This window comes from Saccopteryx leptura, chromosome 5 (assembly GCF_036850995.1).
Source record: "Saccopteryx leptura isolate mSacLep1 chromosome 5, mSacLep1_pri_phased_curated, whole genome shotgun sequence".
Classification (NCBI taxonomy): Eukaryota; Metazoa; Chordata; class Mammalia; order Chiroptera; family Emballonuridae; genus Saccopteryx; species Saccopteryx leptura.
The window spans coordinates 211,312,184-211,334,198 of NC_089507.1; the positions used below are offsets into that span (position 1 = coordinate 211,312,184).

At 54.1% G+C, this 22,015-nt stretch overlaps 1 protein-coding gene across 3 annotated transcripts in view; it reads right to left on the reverse strand.

Annotated features, from left to right (window-relative positions):
• DLGAP4 (DLG associated protein 4) overlaps positions 1–22,015 on the reverse strand; it is a 175,422-nt gene continuing 153,407 nt past the window's right edge. For 2 of the 3 annotated variants that reach the window (XM_066383918.1, XM_066383919.1), the window contains 6 exons: positions 14,163–14,524; positions 11,588–11,676; positions 10,678–11,090; positions 3,624–3,715; positions 2,464–2,619; positions 1–1,700 (listed from right to left, as the gene is read on the reverse strand). In XM_066383918.1, coding sequence (XP_066240015.1) covers positions 1,482–1,700; positions 2,464–2,619; positions 3,624–3,715; positions 10,678–11,090; positions 11,588–11,676; positions 14,163–14,524 — 1,331 coding nt within the window. In that variant the 3' untranslated portion in view covers positions 1–1,481. Of the gene's footprint in view, positions 1,701–2,463; positions 2,620–3,623; positions 3,716–10,677; positions 11,091–11,587; positions 11,677–14,162; positions 14,525–22,015 lie in introns of those variants that run through there. The other variant, XM_066383920.1, reaches the window with a different exon arrangement.

The window sequence follows — 22,015 nt, forward strand, 5'->3', positions numbered from 1 at the left end:
TACACGTTACCTCATTTATTCTCACAACATGCCTGTGAGGTAGGGAGGGGCAGGGACTGTCCCCATTTTACAGAGGAGGAAGTTGAGGCACACAGAGGTCAAGTGACTTGCCCAAGGTCACAGACAGCGGCCAAGCTGGAATGGGGCCCCAGAGCAGGCCCTCAGTGCACCCGGGGCCCCCTGCAGCAAGTGCCAGACATGGGGACGTCCCTGGTGCTGTCACCTGCACACAGAGAGCAGCGGGTGCGCTGAGCGCGGCCGGGCCTCGTCCTCCCGCCTGCCCTGCGGGCCCCGGCCGTTGCAGCTCAGGGCTCATGACACCCCGGGAGTGGGGCTGGGGGCAGGAGAGATGATGGTGAGGGTAAAGAAAACAACAGAAAACTCAGAGGCTGGGCAGGTGGGAGACCAAAAAAATAGGGGGGCTGCTTACACACAAGGTATATATTTTTACACACACTTGTACACACACCTAGATATAGTACATGTAAAAATATATGCTATTCACACACCCGCCTCCTGCCAGGTGCCCCGAGAGCCAGCGGTGGCGCTAGTGGGCACGGGTGAGCAGATGGGCGTTTGTTAAATATACACTCTAGGTCTATGTGCATATGTACACAAACGTACAGACACAGCCGCCCGCCCCCCGGGGACTGGACACAGGCTCGGCCAGGGACAGACAATTGGGGTCCCTCTCTCGAGTGTCCCCTGTGAGTCACTCTGAGTCATATGTTTTGCTGAAGGAAGAAGGGGCTGGAGAGAAGAAAAAGGCGGGAGTCTGGAGTGTGACACTGTGGTTTTTATCTTATTTCCCCCCAAAGACTTAAACCCTTGTCCTCTCCTCCGGGAGGCGGGTCGCAGGGAGGGCCGCTTTCGCCGCGAGGAGCCTACATCTGTGTGTGCGCGCGCGCGTGTGTGACTGTGTGTGAGCACTGGGGGGAGGGAGGGAGTGTCCATCTCTCTGTCCTCTGCGCTCCCAACCACAGAGGGCTGAGAACCAGAAAGCCGCCAGCCAGATGGTGACCCCTGTGTGAGCTCTGCAGGGAAAGGAAACGTAAGAATGGAAACCCGAGGTCAGAGTGGGGAGCTGGGAAGAGGAGGGAGGACATGGCAGGTGCCCAAGGCTGCCCTGGGCTCTCGTCGTCTTGTAAACAAGCTAGTTGGAGTTCATTAGATAGAACAAGTAAAAAGACCGCAGTCTGCAGCTGGGCCGGGGCTGCCGAGTCCGTTTGTCTAGTCCACCACGGCCAGCGAGAGGAAAAAAAGTTTTCTAGTTTTGTGTAGACTTTTTGTGTGAAGTCTTCATAACCTAAAGCTGGGAGGGACCCAAAAAAGCCAAATCGTGAGCCCTTGAATGCATCAATTTGAAAGTTGGCTCAGGGTCTCTGGATAGAATAACCATACTAAAGGTTGAGAAAATTTGTTCCATTTGCATTTAGTTTGTGTGGATTTTAAAATGACTTAAAATGGTTTGCTTCCTGGTCTCAGAGCCGGGTCTGGGCCTCGGGGACATAGATCTCAATGCTGTCCGCACTCTCTGTGGCTGAGTTCTGCCTCACGGACGCCGCCCGCTTGGCTGCCAGGAGTCTCTTGCGCGCCTCCTGACGCTGCTTGTCCCCGGCGTCGGAGGCCTTGTCGCGGCTCACTGCCGGCTTGGATTTGGCTGGCTTCTTTGGGACTGGAGGGGGTGGCTTCTTTTCTTCCTTTAGTGAAACAGTGAGGAGGGAAGAAAAATAAAATAAAGGTCCCACTTTTCGTGTGGCACTGCCACCCTCCGCATGTCGGCCGCTGGCGTCTCCGCCCCGGCCTCCCCGCATCAGGCACGAGCAACACACATTTGGAATCAGGAAGCCACGAGAAGCGATGATAGTGGGAATAGCACAAGGCAAGCTCAGAATCCTAGAATGTTCCAGCAGGAAGGGTCGGACAGGTCACCTGTTCCCACCCCTGCTTTGAATCACTGGGAGCCTGAGACTCGGGCAGGAATGAACCTGAGTTACACAGCCCGAGATGGGACTTAAGTTCAGGGTCCCAACTCCCAGGTGACATGCTGTTCTAGAGGATCAGAACTTACAAGGCCCACCGTTCAGTAACCAATAACCACAGGGTCACTGGCTGCTCCAGATGGAAGCCTGGCCCCGTCTACTCCGGGCAGCGTGGCCCCAGGAAGGCCCATTTCCTGCCCCTTGAGCTCCAGCAGCCATGCCTAGGCTGTGGGCACGTTCCCCAGGAGCCCCCCTTTCTGAACGTGCAGGGCAGGATGCATGCTGGGGGCAGCCTCCACCTCACAGCGAGCAGCATGCAGGACGGTGCTGAGCATGGACCCCGCGCACGGATGGACGTGAGCCCCCAGCTCAAAGACGACACAGGGAGAAGGGAGCCAAGCAGCACTGACCGATGTGGGCAGCGTTATTGCCGACCAGGCATTTGTCCCTGGACTTCCCCTCCGCACTGCTCCATGCTCACCTTCCTCTTCTCGGGGGTCTCCACCAGCTGCCAGCTGTTGGCCTTGAGGTGGTAGAGTTCATCGAACTTCATGCTGATGTCCTCGATGGACAGCTGCAGCAGGTCCCAGAACCCTGCCAGGTCCTGGGCTGTTGGACGTGGGTTGGCGTCAGGGTTCTGTGGGGCAGAGCGGTATCAGTAGGACCAGCGAGGCAGGGGCTTGTCCTGCGCCCCACCCCAAGTAGGGTCCTCTGGCCCTGCCAGGCGTGGCTGCGGGCTCCTGAGGCCCAGTCCTGCTCCCATTCCTAGGGTCAGTATCTGCATGTCTGAATGGAGCCAGTTCCTGGTGGTTTCCCTCCCATGATTCTGTTCTCCAACAGCGTGCTCCTCACTGCCGGCCCTGATGGTGGAGCTCTCTGGGAGAGAGGCAGCCCTGCACATGGAAGGGGACTGAGGCTGTGGCCACCACTGTAGGGCCACAGTGAGGAAGGCCCTCGTGCCCCTCAGGCATGCCAGCTGCCGACTGTTCTCATCTGACAGGGAGGAACAAGTTCCTGGCTGTGGGCTCAGCGAGGCAGGAAGCCCGGAGCCAGCTAGGTGGGAGGATGCAGAACCCAGTGGTTCCCCAGCATCTCTTCTCCAACAACGCGCTCCTCATCACGACTGCCCGAGCCAACCCACCCCTCAGGTCCCCTCATCACGACTGCCCGAGCCAACCCACCCCTCAGGTCCCCTCATCATGACTGCCCGAGCCAACCCACCCCTCAGGTCCCAGACGGACGCTCCTGTCCCGCACCTGGCAGACAGCCCCCACCAGCTAGTAGAGTGAGGCTCCCACATTCCCAGCAGGTAGGGCTGAGGGACAGGGAAACCCACCAAACCTAGTGCTTGTGTTTTTAGGGTTCTTACCTTGACTGTTTTCTTAGATATAGAATATGTTTATATAAATAAATCAGTGCTAACTGATCTTTAACTTTCACTGGTTATTATTAGGTACTTTTCTATTTCAAAAGGTATTAGCAACTGGAAAGGATCATTCCAGCCCTTTCTATGCACTAGGTGTGCACATACGGTCATGGTCATGGCCTTTCCAATGCCCCAAAGCAGCCAGGCTTCCAGGGCCTGAGCCCCTGCGGAGCTGGCAGGAAGCCCTGCTGTTGAGGAAGAAGAATCACACTCACCAAGTTTTGCTCACAGAGGCCCCGGAACTGCTGAAATTTCTGGGACATCAGTAACTGGGCACTGCCCACAGCACTGAGGACTTTTCCTAAGACTGAGAAAGAGAAGGCGGACAAGACTCAATGAGCTGAGGGTTTGCAGGGGGTGGGGTGGGGGGAGAGGGGCAGGATCACAGCTGTCACTGCCCCGCCCACCTGAGGAGACCAATCATTATTTGGTGGTGGCAGGTGGTCTTCATTTTATGTTATCGGTTCTCACTGTGAGAAATGCAAACGATATATATAATATAAAGTGAACTGCCTCTCCTGAGTCCTAAGGGCCTTTTATGACAAGTTTGAAAACAGTTTAAATGGAAAAAATTTCCAGAAAATATTAGACCAATAACTGTTTTTAAAAACTGAAGCAGAAGTTAAAAATCTTCCGAGAAAAGTGAAGCAAGTCTGTAGTTTTACAGGCGAGATTTTACAAAATCCTTCAAGGAACAGATAATCACTGTCTTATAGTCAAACTCTTCCAAAGAGTAAATATAGAAAATGACACAACTGATTTCAGCCTGACCAGATGGCGCTGTGGATAGAGTGTTGGTGTGGGTCACTGGCTTGGCATGAGCCCCCCTCCCCCATCTAGGCATGCATGAGAAGCAATCAATGAACAACTAAAGTGATGCAACTATTGATGCTTCTCATCTCTCTCTTGGCTCTCTCTCTTGGCTCTCTCTCCCTCTAGTAAACAAAGACACTGACAACTCCTTTCAGGAGCCCTGACAGCAGACAGGACATGCCCCAAACAGATCACTTTCACTATGGACATAAATGTGAAAGTCTTAAGTAAGAAATAAGGAAACAGAATCCAACACAAGTGTTAGCCATGAAGTATTTCGCCAGGAACACAGACTGATCTTTCAGTGTGACTTCAGTTTTAAGGTGATGGTATAAGAAATACTACCCCCTATTCTCCTGAGAACTCCCTGAAAAGCAAAATCTGAGTCAACAAGACACGGAATGCAAACCCTCTGACAGAGCCTGGTGCACAGTGAGGACAGCTACCACTGCAGCAGCAGCCACGCACGGAGGGGTCTTGGCGTTGAAGGTCTCGGACGAAGATGGCCGTTCTGAATTCTCTGAAGTAGCACAGCTTGAGGGGCGAGGCCAGTAACCTCCTGACATGAAAAGGGGGTGTGGCCTGCAGCAGGGTTCCCTGAACCCCATTCAGCACCAAGGACTCGGGGGGCAGGGTGGGGAAGCTGTGGTGGTGGGCAGCCCTCTAGCTGCCTGGGGAAGAGACGATGCCGAAGGGACACAGTGCTGGTCCCCCCACAATGAGGTAGTAACAAGAGCTCATTGAAAAATTAGTAATTAAGCCCTGGCTGGTGGTCTAGTGAATAGAGCATTGTCCCAACACGCCAAGATCACCTGTTGGATCCTGGGTTTGCCGGCTCATTTCCTGAGGGTGCTGGCTGGACCCCAAGGTTGCTGGTTTGAGCCCCAGTCAGGGCACATATGAAAGCAATCAATGGGTGCGCAATTAAGTGGAACAATGAGCTGATGCTTCCCTCTCTCTCCCTTCCTTCTTCTTTCCTCTCTCTCTCTCTCTCTCTCTCTCTCTCTCTCTCTCAAAAAAAAGGGCAATTAAAAAAGAACCAACATAGGAGGTAAACAAAGGTTTTAAAGAAACAGCAAATGAACATTCACCAGAAAACTGTTGCCAGGGACTAAATGAAAAGTGTGACACTTCGCTGTGACTCTGTAAAACAGTAGTTCAGAGACGGAGGTGCTCTGAACAGATCCGAGGCCGTGCAGGAGACACACGTGAGCTCCGGAACCAGGGCGGGAGGAAGTCCGGCCTCCCAGCCGACGTGGTGCAAACCTGCAAGGCCCGGTGGCCACGAGTGCAGACGTCACACTGCCTGAGTAAGTGGCTTTCTGCAGGAACAGCTCCGCTGGGGGAGTAAAATGAGTGCCCGACCCGAGGGCGGGGGGCCTGACTTGGTCTGAAGTAGAGTGGGAATAAAAGGAAAAGTCTTCTGAGAATTCCTAACCGGAAGGAAGACTGTACTTGGGTACCTTATTTTTTAAGAAATAAAAGCAGCAGCTAAATGTTTTAAAGAGAAACTATCAAAAGGAATGTGACTGAGAGGCATGGAAGGGAGGGAGACGCAACCAGCATTCTAAAGAAGAGACTAGACTGAATAGAAGAAAAAAATATTCACGCCTGACCAGGCGGTGGTGCAGTGGATAGAGCGTCAGACTGGGATGCAGAGGACCCAGGTTTGAGACCCTGAGGCCGCCAGCTTGAGCATGGGCTCATCTGGTTTGAGAAAAAAAAAAAAAAGCCCACCAGCTTGAACCCAAGGTTGCTGGCTCGTTACTCGGTCTGCTGAAGGCCCGCGGTCAAGGCACATATGAGAAAGCAATCAATGAACAACTAAGGTGTCGCAATGAAAAACTGATGATTGATGCTTCTCATCTCTCTCCGTTCCTGTCTGTCTGTCCCTGTCTATCCCTTTCTCTGACTCACTCTCTGTCTTTGTTAAAAAAAAAAAAAAAAAAATCAAAGAGATGGTGATTTAGAATTCTCCAGAAATGGCTGACTAGTCCTCAGAGTCAGGAGGTCAAATGAATCCCAAGCAAATCCATACTTATTTACGGTAAAACCAAAGACAAAGAGACACTCTTAAAAAGCAGCGAAAGGGAAAGGAAAGAATACTGCCAAAGGAATGAATTAAACAGCAAACCTCTCAACTAGAACAATGGCTGAAAACAACATGGTACTGTGAGAAGTGTAGTGACTTAGAATTCTGCACCCAGAGAAAGAGTTCTTCAGTAACGAGCATAGAAGCTTCCAGTCAAGATGGCAAAGGCTGTAAACTATACTTGCCTCCTCCCTCAGCCACTTCAAAGTTACACCACCACTACAGGAGCACCCCGTTTAGGACCTACTGAACCACGGCAAGCCTGGTGGGGGGTGGAGATGCTGACCGGGCCCCACACCATGTGGTTAAAAATCAGGAGAGCTCTTGGCTGCAGAGGTTCCTGCTGTGGAGTGAGGGGCCCAGCTCCAGGCCAGGCCAGGGTTCCAGTGCTGGGAGGAGAAGTCCCCATGATTTCTGGCTGTGGAAACCAGACCCAAGTGTGGCTGACTGAGAGAGGGGGTTCCTGGAGTCCAGGCATTTCTCTTAAAGGGCCCGCACAGACCTTCTCACTGACTGACTCACTTGCTCCGAGTTCCCACGTTGGAGCAGCAGTCTGAAAGGTGCCAGGCACATAGAGGGAGGAGCTAAATTGTCTGGCTTCAGAGCGAGTGCTGGAGGGGCAGTTTCCTCCCCAGAAGGAAGTGCTGGCAGAAGCCGCTGTTCCTCTGCTGAGCCCTCCCCGTACGGTGCAGGCTGGCACCGTATCTGTGCCCACAATCTGACACGCCATTCGCCCTGCTACAACAGGGATCAATCTTGCAAACATTAGGCAAAGCAGAAGCCAGACACAATTAGCATGTATGGTATAATTCCATTTACATAAATGTCCAGAAAAGGCAGATCCACAGAGTGAGAATTAGAGGTTGCCAGGAGCTGGGTGGGGTGGGGTGGGGGGGAATGAGGAGTGACTGCTTCTAGTTATGGGGCTTCTTTCTGGAGTGATAAAAGTGTTCTGAAATTAGATAGTAGTGATGGTTACACAACACTGTAAGTATACTAACGGCCACTGTGTTGAACACTTTAAAAGAGTGAATATTATAGCATGTGAATATCTCGCTTATAGTTTGTATTGGGTCTAGGGGACAGGCTGTAGGGAGGCCAGGTCGTTATAGCCTAAGGCTTAATTTTTGTTTGTTTGTTTGTTTTTGTATTTTTCTGAAGTTGGAAACGGAGAGGCAGTCAGACAGACTCCCGCATGCGCCCGACTGGGATCCACCCGGCACACCCACCAGGGAGCGATGCTCTGCCCATCTGGAGCTTCGCTCTGTTGCAACCAGAGCCATTTTAGCGCCTGAGGCAGAGGCCATGGAGCCATCCTCAGTGCCCGGGCCAACTTTTGCTCCAATGGAGCCTTGGCTGCGGGAGGGGAAGAGAGAGACAGAGAGGAAGGAGAGGGGGAGGGGTGGAGAAGCAGATGGGCGCTTCTCCTGTGTGCCCTGGCCGGGAATCGAACCCGGGACTCCTGCATGCCAGGCTGACGCTCTACCACTGAGCCAACTGGCCAGGGCCAGCATGTGAATATCTTAAAGTTGTTACAGCATGAACAAAAAAAGAAAGCCTTCCAGAAAGAGACAAGAAAAGATCAGAGACTGAGGATCAATCCAGCAGTCCAACATCTGAGTGACAAGAATTTCAGAAAGAAAACAACAAATGGAAGAGAGAAAATTATTTTAAAAAATCAATGCAAGACTCTTCTCAGAAACATAAGACCTGAGCCTCCACAGAGAAATGCCTATTTATCACTCCACGCTGATGCTTATGGCTGCCCCCCCCTTCTCTCTCCCTAAAATCAATCAATAAAATCTTAAAAGAAAAATACAAAGGACTGAGAATTGGAATGTCATCAAACTTTTCAGTACAAGTAGTGAAACCTAACACACTACAGGTTTGAAGATTCTGACAAAAACTGCTTGCAACTTTATTTATATATAGAAATTATATATACATATAATTAAATACATGTATATATAATTTATATTTATTACTTTCAACTCTATACCCAGCAAACTGTATGAGGTCTGAATTAAAGACAGGGCTGTTTCCAAAAACTGACTTCCAGTTGAAGGTGCGCTCTAGTAAAAAGGGGCTGAAGCCAAGAAAGCAAAAGACCATGTGGTCCAGGAGGCAGGTGTCCACCGTGGGCAGGTGGTGAAGGGCAGCACCAGGGGGCGACAAGGGAAGTCACTGGGAGCACCCTGGCCAGATCAGAGCAGAGAGCAGAGGAAGGCACCAGGAAAAACAGGAAATCATGTCTGCACATCTGGGGGGTTGGCAGATCCTGTGGAGCATGTGAGAAAATGACAAATAAGAGCTTAGAAAATAAAGTATATAAGAAAGAGGAGGCAACAATTCATTCTTGGAAAAACAAAATGTATAAGAAAAAGAAATCATAATATATTATTAGGCTCTGCAGTGGACAATATTTACATGCTCCTAGCAAACAAATATTGGTTGTTGTTTAACCCAAAACTGTGATGTAATATAGGGAGGGTGGGCACAGGAAGTGGTGACAGAGCTAACTACACATCTTATTATGGCAAGGAATCAATATATTGATATGACAGTGAATTTCAAAGACGAGATAAAAGGTAATCACATAAGCCTGACCAGGTGGTGGAGCAGTGGATAAAGTGTTGGACTGGGATGCAGAGGACCCAGGTTTGAAACCCTGAGGTCGCTGGCTTGAGTGTGGGATCATGGACATGACCCTATGGTCACTGGCTTGATCCCAAAAGTCACTGGCTTGAGCAAGGGGTCACTCGGTCTACTATAGCTCCCCCCCCCCCCGGTCAAGGCACATACGAGAAAGCAATCAATGAACAACTAAGGTGGGACAACGAAGAATTGATGCTTCTCATCTCTCTCCCTTCCTGTCTGTCCCTATCTGTCCCTCTTTCTGTCTCTGTCTCACACACACACAAAAAGGCAATCACATTAAAAATATAGGTAAACATAAATGCAGAACACAGGGCTGAGAGACTGACGGTGAAGAAGGCTAAGGCAGGGTGGCGGCTGGGCGGCTTGTTAGAAGCCTTTCAGCGCTCTCCTGACCCTTGCCTCCGCGCCAACTTTGAAATACTATTACTGTAAAAAATCATGAAGTAGGCCCTGGCCGGTTGGCTCAGCGGTAGAGCGTCGGCATGACGTGTGGGGGACCCGGGTTCGATTCCTGGCCAGGGCACATAGGAGAAGCGCCCATTTGCTTCTCCACCCCCTCCTCCTTCCTCTCTGTCTCTCTCTCTTCCCCTCCTGCAGCCGAGGCTCCATTGGAGCACAGATGGCCCGGGCGCTGGGGATGGCTCCTTGGCCTCTGCCCCAGGCGCTAGAGTGGCTCTGGTTGCGGCAGAGCGACACCCCAGAGGGGCAGAGCATCGCCCCCTGGCGGGTCAGGCGCATGCGGGAGTCTGTCTGGCTGTCTCTTCCCGTTTCCAGCTTCAGAAAAATACAAAAAAAAAAAAAAAAATCATGAAGTATATACCTCATGACAGTTCTCTGCACACAAAGTGGGTGTGACATCAGAGAGGGGAACTGGCCTAGAGATCAGTGAAAACAGTGACTCTGAATCATCCAAGGGGCTTCTAAGGCCCCACCCCATCAGGGGTCAGTGTGGTGCTGGCTCTGTCCCTCTGGAGGCCTGTCCTTCCGGAATGTTCTGTGGAGGGGGCTAACCAGGCCAGCACAGGCTGTGGCTCCTGGGACCATGGCCTGGAGCTTCCTCCAGGGGCCGGCCTCCAAACCGCCGCTCTCCTATGTCAACCACCTGCGAACTGAGGCTCCCTACATATTTCTAGCTTTCTTGAAATAATTTCTCAGGGGCATTTTTAAAGAGGTCCAGAAAGAATCATAAGAGGAAAAGAAGATGACTTCTGTCTTACCTATTCCCAGTTCCTGTTGAGGCACACAGTAGGCGCTTAATACAGAGCTGCTAAAGGCATAATTATGGCACAGTAGCACGTCGTTGGGTCGTTCACACGCATTGCCACATCAGTCCTCACAGAATGCTTATGCATTAGAGGGTAGGATTAGCGTCACATGACAGAGATGGAAACCGAGGCTCGGAGTAACCTGATCAAGGTCACTTCACTGGGAAGGGAAGAGCTAGGATTCAAACGCAGATATGGCTGACCCCACAGAGTACTCAGCTAGCCACTGCCACCATAAAGCCTTTTTGGAAGGACGTTTGGCTAGCAAGATGGGTCGATGGAAGAAAGAATGAAACAAGAGCTGAGCACACAGCAGAGCCAAGAACACCTAACAAACCCTCCCCACACGGAGGCACGGGGGGGCGGGGCGTATGGCCAGAAGCTGGGAAACCAGCTGTGTCCTTTCTCCCGTCACCCTGGGGGATGTCCTGGTGCACCCACCTTCTTCAGAGAGGTTGTTCTCTTTGGTCTCCTTGTCCATCTGGCAGCACCAGCCTTCCAGCCGCTCGGTTTCTGCCTGCAGTAGCTTCAAGAACCAGTAGCCGTCTCGGCGGCAGGCCCCGGGCTGTGCCGGCTCTGCCGGGGAGCTGGACGAGGTCTCCAGCCAGGGGTCAGGCGGGGGCAGTGACGACGCCTCTAGGGCAGGGTCGCTGTTGTCTCCATAGGAGAGGTTGCGCTTGATCTGGGCAATCTTGGGGGCCTGCCGGGGGCCAGCATCAATGCTGATGGAGTTGGGGTGCGGGGTGCAGTCTGGGAGGCTCCTCTCAGATGACTTACAGCTCGAGTCATTGGCATCCTGGGTATCTGAGTCGGTGTCCCGCCGGGAGGACATGCTGTGAGAGGGGGCACTGCTTCTGTGGGTGGGGGGTGGAGTGGGGTGGGGACAGGAAGAGGTGAGAGTCACCAAAAGGGCCAGAGATCGGAGGCCACCCCAACCCGGACACGGGAGACAGAGAAACGGATGCATCATCTGCTCACCATGCGCCTGAAGCGGGTCCCACAGCCCCCATCTCATTCTCTGCTCAGCCCTGCCCGCGCCCACACGCATACACACACACGGACAGGTCATAAGGTTGTCTGTTTACTGCAGTGGGGCCAGGAAGACCACCAGCATCGGGGTAGCTCATGTCTCAGCTCAGCCTTGGCCCCCTGCGGGCTGACTCATCTCACAGAGCAACTGCTCGTCTGCCCGCCCACCTGCCTGGGCCGCAGCCCACACCCCAGACCCAGCTTGATTATGAGCAATCCAGCAAGGAGGGGTGGGTAGGGAGAGCAGGAGAAGGCGCAGGGGAGGTGAGAGCAGAGGGAGGAGAGGAGGGGGAGAAACAGCCGTCACCTCCACACGACTTACCGCCAGTCGTCCTCTACCTGAACCCCGATGGACTGGAATTTGGTAGCGGGACTGGGCTCCTCTTTTGGCACTGGCTGAATGCAGTCAACCTTATTGAAGGACAATGACAGCAACGGCACGGAGACAAAGACAAAAATAAAAAACAAACACCACACTTGCTGCTGAAATTCACATTAGTGGGACGACGCGAACACAGACGGACGTGTGGACGGACACACGAGGCATGCGGACACTGCACGCGGGCCCGTGGCCGGACCAGGTGAAGCCGGGCACTGCTCATTCGCGCGGAGGCGGGCAGGTGGGCGGGACAGGTTGGAGTGAGATGACTGGCTGTCCCTACTCTGAGGAGGGTGCCATCACATCGATCGCTTTGGGTCCGTTGTCCTCCGAGAGGTGGGAACCGTTCCTTCTAGTCCTCTCCTTTATACGCATCAGAGAGAAGAAAAAAAAAAGGACGAAAGAGAAAGAACACACACACACACACACACAAAGCCACAGCCGTTATCTGGTGTAGTTGAAGAAGACGGGGCCGTCTTGAGGCAACGGTCAGTCCCCCAACCCTACAGCTGAAGGACAGGCCGGAGGCGCCTGCACTAGGGGCCGGCCTCAGCCAGCAACTCCGGATTAGAACACTGCCACCAAGGCCAAAGCTGCCCAAGTTCCTGGACACTATGGGATGCCATCCCTGGCCCCTGATCTCACCTCCAGCACTAGTGGACCAGGGCCAAGTGCAAAGCTAGCACTTGCTCTCTGCTCCTGTGAACTGGAAGGGAACGTGGCAATGGTGACGTGCGCGGCTATGGGCCAGCCGGGCCAGCGGTCTGTCACTGCTCATCAGTGAGGGAGGAGCTCACTCACACCTGGCTGAGGGTTCTAGGACTTGAGGCACAAAGGTGTGGGGAAAGGGTGTCAGGCTATCCTTGGAGATCGGGGACTCCCATCTCGGCTTCACAGAAGCAGGGCCAGGAAGGCTCTCTGGGCAGGGGCTGAGCCCTGGGCTCCTCCTCGCCCCGGGGGTGCAGCCACATTTCCCCCGCAGCGAGCGCCCACTCAGGAAATGCCGAATCACCAGACAGGAGCATGGAAGGGGGGTAGAAGAGGCGACTCCAGGGAAGGGAAAGTCCTGGACGGCCCAGAAACTAGAGTCCTTATCCCCAAGTGAACTTCTGGGTAAAAGGAATCAAGGATGAGCCTGACTCTCCTTCAGACCTTCTGGAAAGATGAGAGCATCCGATTTGGCCAGGAGAGGGTGGGCTGCCCAAACTAAGACCCTGGGTGACCCGGACCAAGAGTCAGCAAACAGGCTACTGTCTGTGTTCCTGGAGCACGGTGCAGGGCAGGGGGTGGGAACCTCATGAAGGAGCCCAGAAAACAGAAGTGTCTTCTGACCAACTCTCTCCTGTCTGTGGGGAGACTGAAGTCCAGAGCTGCCTCTTGGGGAAAACATTTCGGGCAAGTGCAAGAAATTGGCCTCCATTCAGTCCCCCTTGGTGTCCCATGTTCCTTCTGCATTCTAGTGCTTTGTCACCTACTTGGCCAGGTCCAGCTGCTCAGGGGCAGCTGGGAAATGGAGATCCTTCCAACCCTAAGCCACAGTGCACACCACCTCCATCTCCTTGATCGTGCCCTGGGCTTCGAGGGGAGGTTTCCACCGCCCCCAAGCTCTTGGCTCACTGTAGCTGCCGTGTGCTCCACTTTAGTCTGGGGGTCTAGCCAGGGCAGGGAGAGTCCTCTCAATCTGTATGCACAGCAACTCTGGGAAACTGCACAGCAGGACCCAAGCTCCCCCCTCTGCTACCAGGAAACATCACTGAGGCTGCTGCTTGCAGGAGGCGCGGTGACGCGGTGCCGGGCCGCTGGCACACCCTGCCCTGCTGTGTGTCATGGCCGGGGTACACAGTGAACTGGGCTTCCAGGAGGGACTGCTGGCTTTGGCCGCTTGGTCCTGGGGAGCTATATCCCTGGGTCCTTCCCCACGGAGGGCGGCATCTGGAACAGCACCACACTTCTCAATTTGACGTGGGCCTGGTGCCTTGAGACACCTACCTGTCCCCAAGGCCTGAGAGGGCTCTGGGCAAAGTTCCCCTCGAGCAACCCCCATGGCTCCAGGGCCCTGGGTCCTGCGCCCCTGGCCCATCCGCGTCTATATTCCACGCTGCTCCCACCGCCGGGCGGGGCTGTGGCCTCCACACCCGAGCTGACCTTGGATTAGAGAACTGTTAGGCCAGTCCCGCCTCCCATGCGTCGGCTGGCAGGGCAAGAGGTGGAGTGGACAGACAGACAGTGGACAAACAGTGGACAGGAGATGGCTGGCTGAGTGTAACTACATTCACTGGGACGACCCGTTGGAGGAGCAGGGACAGGACCCATGTTGCAGACTGCAGCACACATGGGTGAACTCAAGGAAGGTGTGGCTAGGGCTGGAATTCAGTTTGGCCACTTGGAACTGCTCCCCCAAAATACACAGTTACACTGCTTTTGCCCAGGATGCCTAGTGGGCCTCTACCGTATGTAACTACACACAGACAGGCACGCGGAGAGGGCCGAGGACACAGAGTACGAAAGGGTCCCCTACTTGTATTCCTATAGATGACAGTTTTCTTTTGGGGATGGCCTCCAGGTGGGATTCGGAGCTGGTCAGCGTCCCTTGTTCACTCTTCAGAGCTGCATGTTTTAGGGGTGGTTCAGGGGCCTCGGAGGCTGCGGTGATTCCGCCCCGTGTCACGCTGGGTGGTCGGGTACTGCTGTCCAGGCTGTCTGATGAATTGCTCAGGCCTGACTGGCTCGTCACCTCGCTCTTGTGGTCCTGGCTGTCCAGGTAGGTGTCCTGGGCAGACTCAGTACTGCTCTGGACCGTGACTGAGATGAACGGCTTTGACGTGGTGCGTGGAGGGACCGGTGGAGGGGTCTTCTTATACGCCACTAGGCATGATGAGCCTGGAGAGGGTGAAAGGAAGGCGGGGAGAAGGTGAGCCCATGAACTCTCTTAAGCCCCTTTCAAGTCAGAGGCCCTACCTGATTTGGCCCTAGCTCTGGCCTCAGCGTCCCCACAAGGATTTCCGGAGCGGGAGAATGAGGGTCAGACACAGCAATGATCAAGACAGGCACAGGCACAGGCACAGGCCCAGGCCCTGGCCACTCTCATGCTAGGCCAAGTCTAGTGGGGATGCCAACAAGGACTACAGACACCCTCCACCTCATAGTCACACGCAAAGGTATTATCCAGCTGGGGCTTGGGCTAAAAGGTGGAGTTCATGGTGCCACAGGCTGTGACAGAGCCTGACCTGTGATGGGGAGGCAGTGACAGCAGAGTCAGAACAACTAAGGAATAGCTGATCTTGCTTTTCACAGGCTCAGTGAGAGATTCCTGCTCATCTCCGCCTGCTGTACCGTCCCTCTATCCCGCTCCTCTACTCGGATGCCCCTCCATGTCTGATCAGAGACCGTAACACATCCTTCAGGGCCCAGCTAACCCTTCCCCCATCTTGCCATTCTCACCTGCCTCCCCTCAGTATGTGGTATGTGAAAACAAGACACCCCCTGTCTGCCTCTCTTGAGATTCCATGACTCCTGGTCTGCCTCTCTGTTCACCACCAAGATTCAGGGAACCGGGACCTGCCCTGGGTGGGAGCTGAGGTTACCTCTAAACCCCGTTCCCAGCCTGGTCTAGGCAGCCCTGCTGCCTCACAGCAGGGGAACAGAACATCCAAGGCCCACAGCTGGACCCTTAATGCTGAACTTCGGGTCTGAAATGGAAGGTGCTTTGTAAACAACAGGAGCTACTTTCTGTGAGGGGCTGGGTCAGATCCTCTGGCTTTTCTCAGCACCTTAACCCCAGGGAGGACTGTGAAACAAGCCTCTAGCTGGGTCCAGGCCCCTGCTGGCAATGGGAGCCAGATGAATGAGGTTAAGCCCTGCCCTCACTACCACTTAGGGAGACAGTGATGGCCAAAGGGAAACCCACAAAATGAGGCCAGTGCCACAGGGGCTGGCACAGAACGAGGCACAGAATCTAGCCACCTGTCACTATGAGTTATCACTAAACAAATCTAACAGAATTGCTAAAATAGGGTGACAACACCAAAAGCTAGCGACAATGTGGAGAAACTGAATCATGTAACATTGCTGGTGGAAATGTAAAATGATATCACCACCCTGGAAAATGGTTTGGCATTTTCTTTTAAAGCTAAACATGCAATTACCATACAACCCAGCAATTTGCCCTCGGACATTTATTCCATAGAAATGGTAACACGTTCACAAAAACATGAATGCTCATGGCAGTTTTATTTGCAATCACCAAACACTGGAAACAACCTCAGTGTCCTTCAATGGGTGTCTGGTTAACAACTGCACCCAGACTATGGGCCGCTGCTCGGCGATATGAACTACTGATATAAGCAACAACTTGGATGAGAGCTCAAGTGAACTATGCTGAGTGAAAAAAACAATCTGAGAAAGTCGAGTGTATTTTAAAAAAACATTCTTGAAATCACCTAATTATAGAGATGGAAACAAACTGGCAGTTGGTGGAGAGGCCGGCAGGGAGGCGGGTGTGGTTTTAAGGTGACAAGAGGAATCCTTGCGTGTGCTGATGGAGCTGTCGTATCCTGACTGCAGACACATGAACCTACACACGTGATGGGACGGCACAAGCTAAATACACGCACACAGGAGTGACTGCACAGGCTGCATCACGGGGGGTGAGGCTCAGACAGGCCCCAGCCCGGCATGGCTGCTCCTGGGTTCTGGTGGAGATAGCCAGGCCTAGATGGGAGAGGGGAGCCAAACTTTTACCACTCCTAGCTACTGGTAGGGAGGATGGGGTGGTCTTCTGACTTGCTGAGGGCAGTTTTTCCCAAGAGTCAGACATTTAGAGCAACCCACCACAGCCGGTGGCCACCAACGCCCAGCAGACAGGGCTCCCTGCGGATTCAGGAATTGATGTGTTGGCCTCTATCTCCCCAAGGAAGCATGGCTTCACTGGCATCTTCTGCCCTACATCAGGAAAGGGAAGCCCTAATCTGCTCAAAATGTTCATAGGGGGACTATCTCCCCAAAGAGGGGAGCAGTGAGTAGGAGGAGGCAGAACTGCGCTCTGAGCCCAGCTGAGGCAGCGGCTCAGGGGGGCCAGGCCGACACTGGCCTGGAGGGGTGTGTGTGTGCAGGAGTCTGGTGGGAGGGGCAAGCCCTCACCCCAGGAGACAAGGGGCTGCCCACAGCCAGGAGTCTGGACTGAAGACTAACCCTCCAAACCTGCTCTCAGAGTATCTGGACCCAGAGGCCTGCTGATGTATTCTCAGAGGCTGAAGCAGCCACTCATTAGAGGAAAAATAAACTAGTGAGAGGCCAGGCCAGATGGCCAGATGTGATTAAGAGGAAAAGTAAACTTATCTTGGATTCTCTATGTCTCCTGGGGCACAGGTCACAGACAGATAAGCAGTGTGACTAACAGGATTTTGGGGCCTTGTGGGTTCTCTGGGTGGCAGGCATTGCTCAGCTCTGAGCTCTGTCCCATCCTGCCCCCGCCCCAGGCAGGGCGATGAGACCAGACGGCATAGGGCACCTCTCACTTCACCGTGTGAGCTGCTGGTTAAGAGGCCGTCACCCCCGTCTCTTCCAACACTGCGCTCCGGACTGTTTCCAGTACCGTCACACTCGTCCCGCCGCAGGGACTTTGTGCTGTTTCTCCTGCCTGGGAAGCTTCTCTCACCTCCTCACGTTTCCGCGTCACCCCCTCGGGGACCTCCCCCGACTGTCTTCTACTCTCCTGTCACCTGGGACCTCCCGCAGAGCGCCTATCACCCTTGTCTCAGACTTAGGGATCTACGTGAGGGTTAGAGGCCAGGGCGCTTGGGGGAACTGTCTTAGCACAGCAGGTCGCATCTCAGAACCAGGCAATACCTCAAACACTGAGAGCTCTCAATAAATATTTGTTGAATGAGAAAATGAACCTCATCATTGCTACAAAACCAGCACCCTACCCTAACCCCAACCCACTCCCCTCTCCTCATTACCAAAAATCATGATAATAGCCATAGTGAAGGCTCCTGAAGTTCTAGTCCCCTCGCAAACTTGGAGCCCTTTGGCTTGGCCCCACCCATCCACCCACTTCTGCAGTCCCACCTCCTGCCCTCCCACCCCCAGCATGCCCCTTTGCAGCGCCAAGAACCAAACACACGTCACTCTTCGTGCGCCCAAGCCTGTGCATGTGTCCTTGCTTCTGCCAGGACCCCTTTCGTGTCCTCCCTGCTTCCCCTCCCCCAGCCAGTCTCTCCCCCCACTTCTTTCTGGCCCAGGCAGTTTCCCCCTCTCTTCTCTGTGGATCAGCTGGAGCACTCAGGGCTGTGGCCATGACTACGAGTGACAGTGTGTCCCATGTGTGCCGGTGGCCCAGTGCCCAGCCCAGAGTGCACAACCAGCATTTGCCAATTAAACTTTAGAGAAGCAAGTGCCCCAAAGGGGGCCAGACTTGCACCCTCCAGGATGTGACTGTGGCCCCGCTCTAGGGAGACGTTCTGTGTGCCACAATGAACCCCATGGCACACGGTCTAACTCTTGAGGACTGTCCCCCGTGCCTGGGAAGCTTAGAAGTGAGCATCCCTCCAGGATGACCATTTCTTCCAGCTGGTTCCTTGTGCCTCTTTTCAAAGCTCCTGACTGAAGCGTCACTGCACTACAGCGGCATGGGCACACTGAACCCCCCCCCCCCCGGAGCCACATGCTTTCCTGCCCCCCATTTGGCCATGCCAGTCCCTCATGCCCAGGCTCAGACAGAAGCCAGTTGTGCAACGCCTCCTCCAAGCAGCCTGCCCTGGCCCCAGGTACCCAGCCCGGCCTCCCTGCCCCCAGCACTCAGTGCCTGCTTCTTCTAAGGAGATGCTCCCTCTGTCTCATTTCTGCCTTCTGCCCCAAGATTTTTATCTGGCAAACTCTATGGATTAGGTCACAGAGAATTTGTTTCTGCATTTTGTTTTTCAGTGTCAAGGTGTGTAAGATGGCTTCAGATTCAGAGGAGTGGCTGTGACTCCACCTGAGACCTGGAGGACACAGCAACCCCAGGAAGCCAGCCCCCCTGCAAGAACCCGGGAGGCCAGGGCGGACTCAGTCCTGAGGCCCAGCACAGCCCTCATGCTGCCTCCCAGGGCTCTGAGCGGGGCAGGGGCTGAAGGGGCCTAGAACAGGAATGGGTGCAGGGGCCCACAGTCAGCATGGGAGCCACCGCCACAGGCTTTACAGGAGAGAAGGGGGCCCACTCAACGCCCCACAGGAAGGGAAAGAGCTGGGCTCAGCGCCAAAACCTCAACTGTCCTGCTGCCTCCGTGAGCTTAGGAGAGGCTTGTCAGAGGAAGGGCTGAGGACCTAGAAGATCCCATCCTCTCGCTCTGCGGGACCTGTCAGGCCACCCGGCTCCCTCGAGCACTCACCAGTGTGGGGCACCAACAAGGCTCCCGCCGCCACACTCAGTGCTCCCTGCTTCCCTCTGCTTCTTCCCCCCAAGTGGGGAGGCTGGGAGGGAGCTCAAGCAGCCAGGTCAGGGTCAGACAGACTACTCGCAGAGCCACTTTCCTGTGGCAGCCACGTGACCCCCACTTTCCCACTGTGTCAGTCCGGGAGTCACCTTCCTCGCTGCACCTCAACAGCTTCAAGTGATCACACTTGAATTTCAAACTCCAGCAAGAGGGACCAGCAGCACCTCTCCTCTCAACATCCTCCTGGCTCCTCGAACCCCCAACCGCCTCTCGTCCCTCCCCGCCCCCACGGACCCAGAGCCATGTCCCCCACACCATCAACAGGGCTGCTCCCTGGCCCCCAGCCCCCTCCTGCCGTTCCTGTCCTTCCTCCACCCCTGCCAGATGTTTGAGGGACCCACCCAGTTGCTGTGTGGTTCAAATTCTTTCAGTGGTGCCACAACTGACCCAGTGGACTTGGAACGAACCCTTCGGGGGCATTCTGGGCCTCCAGAACCTGCACCTGCCTCGGACCACCATGTCCACAGGAGTCAGTCAGAAGGCGGCCCGCCGGGGAGACAAAGCCACCAAGCGCAGGCAGCCCTGGCCTGTCCTCAGCCATATCTGGAGCCAGGACACACTCCTGTTGGGGACGGTTCCAATGCCGATGGTGGCCCTTCACTGAGCACTGACTGGGCAAGCACTTTCCTGCATAATGGGTCCCTGTTATCCACAATTCTTTATCTGCGAACTCCCCTACTTGCTGAAATGTATTTGTAACCCCACATCCACATGGGCTTGCACGGTCAGACACTGACAAAGCCTGAGTCGAGCCCAGCTCCCAGGTGAGGCTGAACAAGGTGGCGCTCTGCCTGCCGCTCCCGCTCTCACGCTGTCGGCAAGTGTCCTTTTCCTGGTCTCCCCCCACACATCTCTGGTGATCTCTCTGTTGAAGATGGCCCCGTGTTGTGCTGAAGTGCTATCTAGTGCTCCTCAGTGGAAGAAGGCCATGACATGCCTGTGTGTGATGAGCGTCAGGCATGAGTTATTCTGTTGGTTGAGGGCAATGCTGATAAATCAACATGTTAAATAGGTCTTTAAACAGAAACACACATAAAAGAAGCTTATATGTTGTTGACTGGTTGGTGCAAATGTGAGCAGAGGCTTGCAAGGACCCTGCGTTTCCCTAGGAGCAGTGGTTCAATATTTGCTAACGCAGTGTTGGTGAGCCTTTATGAACAGAACTACCACAAATAATGAAAACTGATGGTACTTTAGCCAATTGAACCCCCCAAATGGGTATGTGTGAGCCATCTGTCACTGCCCCACTTTACAGAGGAGGCTTGGAAGTGGAGTGACTCGCCTGGCTCACCTCTCAGCCTGGGCAGTGTTGGGGCCGAAGGCTGACCACTCCCTTACGCCCCATCCATTCTATAACCCAGTGAGGGTCATGTGGAGGCGCAGCCTTGGGTATGTTCATTGTCTCACTCAGAAAAGGAGTGAGAGACCCAATGTGCTGAGTAGGAACCAAGGAGACGACAGACATGACAGTGCTTTGTAATCATGGGGTGGGAGGGACCCTGTTAACTCCTGTTACCACGGTTTCTGGATGAAGGAGGGGGATCCACCTCTGGGGGACAGCCTGGGGCAGGCTTTCTGAAAGGTACTAAGGTTGACTGGGTCTGGCCCACAGCCACTGAAGGCAAGGAAAGGCAGGGCTTCCAGGGGAGGGAATCGTCTGTGAGCAAAGGAGCAGGCAGGACAGCCGGACACAGGAAGGCAGACTTGAGCAGGGCACAGCTCGGCAGAGTGGAATTAGATAATCTAGCTGGAGGAGGGAGACAGGGACAGAGGCAAGGAGGCCTGAGAGAGGGCTGCCTCCTCCCAGACAGGCTTCCTGGAGCACCTGGGCAACAGAAACAGACATCTTCGTTCTGCACACAGAATCCCGCATAAAAGTCACCCCAAATTAGCCTGCAGTCAGAGGCCTTTACAGCATGCAGACCTGACCGCAGCTGGCAGGGTGTATCCCCTCCTATCTCAGGAGCCCAGGGGACTAGGCAGTTCTGCGTGAAGTGTCATGGCCACCACAAGCTGCGCACGTCCAGCGTGAGTCCTAGTCTCCTCCCCCACGCACTCAGTTCCACACTCTGGAAGCCTGGAACTCCCGTCTCCCCCATCCTACCCCTCCCGTACGAGATCACACTTTACAGAGACCTGCTTCTCAGCCCCAGCAGCCTGGTCTGGGCTTCCACTTCCTACCCTCTCACCTCCGGGCTTTGTTGGTGGCCCAACTCTCCAAACAGCAGTCTGAGAAATTTTAAAAATACAAATTGGGTTACTTCCTCCCCTTTCTAAAGCTTTTCAAAGTCTGCCCACTCCATGAAGAGGATCTGCAGTGCCCACCTCGCCCTGCAACAGGGACTGGGCACTGCCCTCTCTCTCCGGCCTCAGCCTCTGCTCTTTCCTCTTGCTCGGTCCATTTCAGCCTCACCAGTCTCTTGCTATTCCGCAAACACTCCAAGTGTGTGCCTACCTCAGGGCCTTTGGACCTGCTTGAAATGATACCCACCCCCCATATTTTCATTCTTTCTCCTTTTCATCCTGATTTCAGGTCTCAGCTCGGGTGTCACCTATTCAATGAGGGATGTGCTTCTTTCTCTGAGGACTCTGTTTTATTCAAGCATTGATAAACTTATTGGTTCATTTGTCTCTCTCCCCTACCAGACAGGGATCCTGAGTATCTTAAAGAGGGTCGGGGACCTTCCTTAACTGTCTCATAAAATTAGGATGCCTTCCCAGCACCAGGCCCAATACCATGGCTGGGCTCAATAAGTATTTACTGAATGAATGAATAAACCTCTATTTGATAACTGGGTAAAATGAGACTCAGGGAAACTGAATGACCTACTTCTGACTCTTAAGTTGGCATCTAGTGCCCAAGGCCGGGGCTTTGAACTCCCTTTAGATCAGTTTC